This window comes from Plasmodium gallinaceum (assembly GCF_900005855.1).
Source record: "Plasmodium gallinaceum strain 8A genome assembly, contig: PGAL8A_v1_108, whole genome shotgun sequence".
NCBI lineage: Eukaryota > Apicomplexa > Aconoidasida > Haemosporida > Plasmodiidae > Plasmodium > Plasmodium gallinaceum.
In genome coordinates, this window is record NW_021628228.1 from 1,255,194 (window position 1) to 1,262,929 (window position 7,736).

General features: G+C 17.5%; 2 protein-coding genes and 3 non-coding genes across 5 annotated transcripts; 1 reads left to right on the top strand and 4 right to left on the bottom strand.

Annotated features, from left to right (window-relative positions):
* Positions 1–84: 84 nt before the first annotated feature.
* Positions 85–1,904, bottom strand: PRP45 (pre-mRNA-processing protein 45, putative; the record flags this gene model as incomplete). Its single annotated transcript, XM_028670461.1, has 2 exons — positions 85–1,492; positions 1,888–1,904. 2 exons carry the CDS (start codon positions 1,902–1,904, stop codon positions 85–87), a joined length of 1,425 nt encoding a protein of 474 aa, XP_028527211.1.
* Positions 1,905–2,817: 913 nt separating this feature from the next.
* On the bottom strand, positions 2,818–3,268 carry PGAL8A_00409500. Its single transcript, XR_003699234.1, has one exon.
* Positions 3,269–3,741: 473 nt separating this feature from the next.
* PGAL8A_00409600 lies at positions 3,742–3,893 on the bottom strand. The gene has a single exon (XR_003699235.1). It is a non-coding gene; the product is annotated as a Plasmodium RNA of unknown function RUF2 (non-coding RNA).
* A 162-nt stretch (positions 3,894–4,055) lies between these two features.
* Positions 4,056–4,134, bottom strand: PGAL8A_00409700. The gene has a single exon (XR_003699236.1). It is a non-coding gene; the product is annotated as a small nucleolar RNA snoR01 (small nucleolar RNA).
* A 1,531-nt stretch (positions 4,135–5,665) lies between these two features.
* On the top strand, positions 5,666–6,913 carry PGAL8A_00409800 (conserved protein, unknown function; the record flags this gene model as incomplete). Its single annotated transcript, XM_028670462.1, has 1 exon — positions 5,666–6,913. The coding sequence occupies one exon, from the start codon at positions 5,666–5,668 to the stop codon at positions 6,911–6,913; it is 1,248 nt and encodes a 415-aa protein (XP_028527212.1).
* Between the last annotated feature and the right edge of the window lie 823 nt (positions 6,914–7,736).

Genomic DNA, 7,736 nt, shown 5'->3' on the forward strand with positions numbered 1-7,736 from the left:
AAAAAAAAAAAAAAAAAAAAAAAAAAAAAGTATAAATAAATTTATATATTTAAACAAAATGACTAAAAAATAAAAAAATAAAAATTAATTTTTTTTTGCTTCAGACAATAAACTATCAAGACCAAATGGATCTGATATGTCTTTTATAAATTTAACAGGTTCAGTATTTTCTCTTGTTTCAATTTTTTGTAAAGTTTTCTTTAGTCTTTCATTTGAAAATTTGTAAATATGAGAATTAGTTTTATTATTAAACAAAGATGTGTCATATATTTGATAAGTATCATCGTCTTGTGTATTAGTATTATCATTATTTATATTAAATAAACTTATATCATGAATGTTATTATTTTTACTAACATTAACTTTATTTAAAGCTATTTGTTCTTCAACATACCTATTTTCATAATTCTTCACTTTTTTCAGATTTTTTTCTATTTTATATTCTCTTTCAATTTCTCTTTTTCTTTCATTTATAATAGAACTGTGAGAAAATCCTTTCTCTTTTCTAGCTTGAATAGCAAGATTTTTAAGGACATTTTCTTTTTGTTCTTTTTCTTTTAGTTTTTTTTGCTTAATAATGTTATTTCTCATTCTAATTTCTTCTCTAGCCTTTTTCTCTGCTACATATAAATATTCACTTAAGTGTGCAAAATTCTCATTTACTTCAACACTGTTTAATTTTTTATTATCACTTTGAATTCTTTTATCTAAAGGAATATTATACCCTTTGTTATTTTTCCAATTGGAAACACACGGAGGTATTTTCCAGTCATTTTCTTCTTCTTTATTTAATTTTCTCGTTGGAGATCTTAATAAAGGATAGTCAGGTGAATTTTTAACATTTGGCAATTTTTTATGCCTGAATTTTGAAACATCTAACGGATCTGTGCTTTTTTCAACAACCTTTAAAATTCTCTCTTCTAAATTATTATTCAGTTTATTTTGAGGTATATATCGATAATATTTCTCTTCTTTTTTATTAACAATACTTTTGTTTAATTTTTCATTAAGTATATTTTCTATATTTTTTCTTGTATTTTCTATTATCTCATTTTCTTCTTTGTCATCCGGTTTGTATATTGGCTCATTATATTTTTCTTCTCTATCTTTTGTATCTGATAAAATTTTTTTCTTTCTTAATTTATTTATTCTCTCATTCTGTTCAATTTTATCTATATTATTGTTATATATATATACATCTTCATTAATCAAATTATCATATTTCACATTATTATTTTCATCAATATATTTTAATACAATATCATTATTATTAGTTTTTTTTAAACCAATATTATTTGGATACTGATTTATATGAATTTCTGGGTAAGCACCCCCTCCTTGAAAATCCTCATTACATGTAATTCTTAAATGCTTTCTTTTTAAATATTCATAACATTGATTTTTTGTTACTTCTTTTTTTGGCAATATTTTTTCTTTAATATTATTTTCATCTAAGTCATTGTAGTATTTCTTTGATGGTTTCGGAATATTTCTAAAAAAACGAAAAATGAGAAAATATATACATACAATTAAAAAGTGTTACAGGTATAAAAAAAAAATATGATAAGAAAAAAATACAAATAATGAAAACTTTTAAATATTATACATAAAAATATATACAAATGTACTTAAAAAGAACATAAAACATGAGTATATTACAATAAAATTCATACAGACGATAATCAAAAAATATTAATAATTATAAAACAAGAAAAAATAAAGTATAAATTAACATCACAATATTATGTTCATATGAATAATATAAATAGCATTTGCTATTCAAATTTAAAGCTATTTTTAAATATGAAACTTTCAAACTTCATAAAATATCTAATTTTTTTTTTTTTTTTTTGTTTAAAAAAATTGAAATATAATAAATGTAGGTACCTTAAAAAATCCGTCATTTCTTTGTTAAAGAGATTTGTTTTTATATGAATTATATTTCATTTAGCTTTTATTGTAATTTTTTATTCACTTTTTTATTTTTATAATAAATTGTGATAAATTTATTTAAAAATATTATGGAAAAATTAAAAATTAAATAAAATAACAGGATAAAAGTTCTTTAAAAATGAAATTTATAATGAAATTGCAAGTACATCATATTTAATAAATATTTATATATATATATAATTATATATATATATATATATTTTTTTTTTATTTTTTAAATGATTTATTTTTTAATAAATTATTTAAAGATATTAAAGAAATTATAAAATATTATGAATACATATCTAATAATGCGCATAAAGAAATAATTTCAAATTATTAAGTTCACTTTCTTAAAATAAAAACAATATGGTTAAATGTTAGATATATTTTTGACTGTTCTTTCATCAGTTTTTGCACACGATATTTTAAATTAGTTTTTTATTGTTAAATCTTCTTTTATATTATTTTTTGTATTTTACTTTTTTTATTATAAATTCTTATATTTATTTTTTTAATTTTTCATATAAAATAATTCATAACTTTTTTATATTAAATTTTTAAAATATCATTATTAATCTTTTAAAGCTAATTATTTTATATATATTTCTATATATTTAAAGTTATAATTTTGAAATTCATTTAAAAATATTTTAAAAACAATATTTAAAAAAGAGTGAAAGAAAAAAAAAAAAAAAAAAAAATCTGAATATTATTTTAATCTACAATACAAAGATATATTTAAAAAAAAAAACGAAAAAAAAAAAAAAAAAAAAAAAAAAAGATTATTCTTGAAATATTTTTGTAAATTTTTATATTTAATGAATCATAGAATTGTATTTCTTCCATTATATATATAAACATATATAATTTTTTTTTTCTTAAATGTAGGAATGAATTTAAGAGTAGTCTGAATTAAGTTATTTTTCTAATTTTTCTTAAATATTATACTAAGAAAAACATAGAAAAACCTCAAAAATCGAACTCACCTATGTATACTTGCTTATTAGCTTTTTCAAAACCATATTTTCCTTACGGAAAATATGATTGTTTTTTCTGTTAGCTAATTAATACTTTTTTAGTATTTTTTTTCTCAAAAATATTTTTAAAGAAAGAAAAAATGAAAAGAGAAGAAACTCTTTCAAATTTTCTGTACTCTTTAAATGCAGCATCTCAGACCTTCCTTCCTGTTTTTAAAATTACACAAAAAAATAAAAAAAATTTTAATTTTGTGTATGTACATTTGCAGGATATTTTGAGCTTAAACTCATTCCCTTTATAAAAGAAAAAAAAAAATATAATATATATATGTTTTGGGTCTTTTCAAATAACCAAAAAAAAACTACTTTTATATATTATTATGAAAATTCGTTTGCTTTATAAAATTTTTTATCCTTTGAAAAAAAAGAAATGATATTTGGAGTTCATTTTGTTTATAATGTATTATAATCTCTTTCTTATTATTCTTAAAGATAAAATTTTTTTCTTGTTTCTGATTAGTTTTATTGTTCTTTTCACTTTTTTAAATTTATGATTGTAACTAGATTTTCTTTTTATGCATAAGTTTTAATAATCAAAATATATCATATTATTTAAAACTTTCAACCTATGTTTTTTTCTCCATATTATCCTTTTTATTAAGTCCTCCACGAAAGAAAAACTGTTATAATAATAATAAAAAAAAAAATTATATATATATATATATACAAAAAATAAAATACATAAAAATAATAAATAAAATAATAAACTTTTTTAATATAGGAAAAAGAAATAATTTATTTATAATATAAAAAATTAATGATAAGTGTTTTTTCTGTGATATATATGGATTGACACTTTTAAAATTAAAAATTTAAAAAGCCACCGTATATACATTTGATTTATGAACAAATTTGAAGTTATTATTTTTAATATTTATATAAAAATATTTTAAATAGTAACTCTTCGAATTGTTCAATAATATTATTTAAAAATAAAGATATCTTCACTAATTAAAATATTTTCAGTGAAAGAATTTAAATTTTTATTAATATATATTTTCAAAAATAATTTTTTTTTTTAATTTATATTTTTTTAATATACCATTTTTTAATTTTAAAGTTTTTTTTTTTTTTTTTTTTTTTATAAATATTCAGAACTTCTTAGAGGATACAAAAACATTTGATATGAAATCAAAATCTTCTATAGAATTATCATCATAAATATTTATAGTTAAACGTTATTTCATTTTAGTTTTACTTTATGCATTTTAATTTTTTTCATATAAATACCTACCTTAATTCCTTAATCATTTACTCCATTTTATTTACTCTTATTATAATCAATATACAGGTTAAAATAATATGAGACATATATTTAAAAGGCAAATATAAACAAGTGTTTGCAAGATGTAAAATGATAAATTAAAATCAACACAGTATATATATATATTATAAAGTTTAAATATTTTAAAAAAAAAAATAGATAAATAAATAAGATATATATATAAATAATGTATATATAATATATATATATGTATTTAAATTAAACAAAAAAAACATAAATAAACAAAAAGTGTTAAATATAAATAAAAAAAAAATATATACATATATATAAAAATACATATAAAAAAAAAAAAAATATATAAATAAAAGGAAAAATATAAATAAAAGAAAAAATATAAATAAAAAAAAAATACAAATAAAAAAAAATATATATATATAAAAAAAAAATATAAATAAAAAAAAAATATAAATAAAAAAAAAAAATATAAATAAAAAAAAAAAATATAAATAAAAAAAAAAATATAAATAAAAAAAAAAAATATATAAATAAAAAAAAAATATATATATATATAAAAAAGGCTACATTTTGGCTGTTTACTAATTTATTTAAAATCTTAAAAAAAAGGATTTTTAAAACCCCTTAGATCTTCCGCCATATATTTAAAAAAAAAATAAAAAATATTTTTTAAAAAGGAAATCTGAGAAATGATGAGATTTCATTTTACTATAATTCAACTTATCTATATTATAAATGTATATACACTTTTTTAAGGTTAATAATGATTATTAATTTTGTAAAAAATATTTTATTCAATCAATACCATTATATAATATTCAATATTATAAAAGTTCATCTTAACACATTTTTTATTTAAATTACTTTTATCAATTATTCTACTGAATTCATGAGATATGAATTTCATTTATTTTTTTTTGAATTGATATAACACAAATATAGCATTATGAGGTTTCTTAAATATTAGTGGTATGCAAAATAAGATTTGTTTATAAATTTTTTTTTTTTTTTTATTCCCGTCCAACTGTGCGTGATTTTATACAATAAAATTTTTAGTACACTTGTTTAGTTAGATTACAAAACTATGATGATAAAATTATTCTTTAAAATTTTTTTCTAGTATGCTTTAGACTATTGTTTCATATATATATCTTCCACTTTTTTTCATTCCACATAAACTTTTTATGGAAGATTTAATGCTTTTATTGAATTTTTAATTTTTCTGTAACTATTAAAAAGTTGAAAATTTCATTATGCTTATTAATCTAAAAATTTTAAATGTATTATAATTAAAAAATTTAAAAAAAGAAAACATATGATTCTGATAATTGATTCTAATTCTCTTTAGATAAATTTTAATTCTTATAGTTCTACTTTTTTGTCATAAGAGTTATATATTAGATTTATTTTCATTAATTGAATTATATATAAAAATAAAATAAATAAAACAGAAATGAATGAAAAGAAATATGATATATTATTATTAGGTAGTACGGGTTACACTGGAAAAATGGTTTTAGAATATTTACTGAAAAATTATGAAACAAAAATAATAAATGATGAAATAAAGTTGTTATGTGCTGTAAGGAGTATAGATAGATTAAGTAAAGTTTTAATAAGTATTAAAGAAAAAAATAATGTTAAAATTGAAAAAATAAACAAAATGGAATGTGATATAAATGACTATGAATCTATTTTAAATTGTTGTAAAATATCTAATGTAGTGATAAGTACAATAGGACCTTATGCAATGTATGGATATAATATTGTTAAAGGTTGTATTGAAGGGAATGCACACTATTTAGATATATGTGGTGAACATACTTTTATTTTAAAAATATATAAAGAATTTAATAAACAGGCAAAAGATAAAAAATTGAAAATAATTCATAGTGCTTCCTTTATTTCAGCAATTAGTGATTTAGGAAATTTCATTATTCAAAATGAATTCTTAAATTTATATAAAAAACCATGTCCATATATTCGAGTACGTATGTCAACAGAAGGTAGCGATTTAACAACTATTGGAAAGGCAACAATAAAAAGTTCCTTACTATTTAAAAAAAATGTAGGTAATAGTTATAATAAGCATTATTTATGTGATAATAAATATGAACATGATATTTCATGTGAAAAAAAATGTCAACAAAATAATTCCTTTTTTGATTATGAAAAAGAGTTTGGTTATTGTTTTGATACTGCTTATTCAAAAGTTGAAGAAGCTTACGTATTATGGTCTAATTATTTATTAAATTATAAGTACGGAAAAGATTTGGTTGTTGATTATAAGCAATATGATCCACATTTAACTACAATTAAATATATTATTAAGAAAATTTTTTCTATAATATCTAATTTTTTTCGATCCTTTATTCTTCCTGATTATTTTATAAATAAGTATGTTGACTTAATTTATAAACCCAAAACATCTGATGAATTAAAAAAGGCTTATTGGAAATGCATATTAATTGGTGAATCTCATGATGAAAATATGAATGAAAAAATCGCTTTATATTTAAGTGGGAAAAATGAAGACCCTGGTTACTTATTAACTTCAAAAATTATTTCGGAATCAGCAATTGCATTGCTTCAAGATAATTTGCCAGACAATTTTGGTGTAGTTTCTATATCAGTTGGTTTAGGTAAGGTTATAGTTGATAGATTAAAGAAAGCTTCAATTAATATTCATGTTGAGAAATAAAGAAAATTAATAGAAATATTAAATTAAATAAAAATATAAATATGTAAAATATAATATAAAGAATATAAAGTATAAAATACATATTTTTTTTCAGAATGTATCCTATATAAATCTTTTTAATAATTTATTTTATTACATAAATATATATTAAGTGAAATGCATTTTTTTTTTTCTTTAAAGAAATTAGCATTCAAGTTGCCTTTATGTTTCTTCTTTCATTTAAATATAAGAAGAAACAATAAAAAAAATTATGTGTATATATATTTCTGATAAAATTTAATAATATAATTTAATACCTATTACAATCTTGTACTATATATATTTTACATCAAAAAAAAAAAAAAAAAAACGTTTTCATAATTTATATATATTTAACAGATATTTTTCATTTAGTTTTATTTACTTTTATTTCTTTGTGACACATAAAAAATCTCTTAATGAAATATAAAATAAATAAAAATTGTATATTATTTCCTACTTTTTTACAATTAATTTTTTTTTTTTTTTTCAAATATTTTGGCTTTTTATTGTATTATAGGGGATGTTTAATATTTTCTACAACTTAAAAATATAAAATAATAAAACGTTTTAAATGTATTAATTTTTTTCACATATTCTCTATAAAAAATAAAAAACGAATAGTTATGCATTTAATTATTTTTATATTATTTTAATGGAAAGAATTAATTATTTTTTTTTTAAAAAAATATATATATAATTTTACATTATTTTTGTTTTGCCTTAAAATTATTAAAGGGGTTTAAAAGGATTTAACAAGTTACATATAGCACTAAGGAAAAAAAAAAAAAAAAAAAAAAATTAA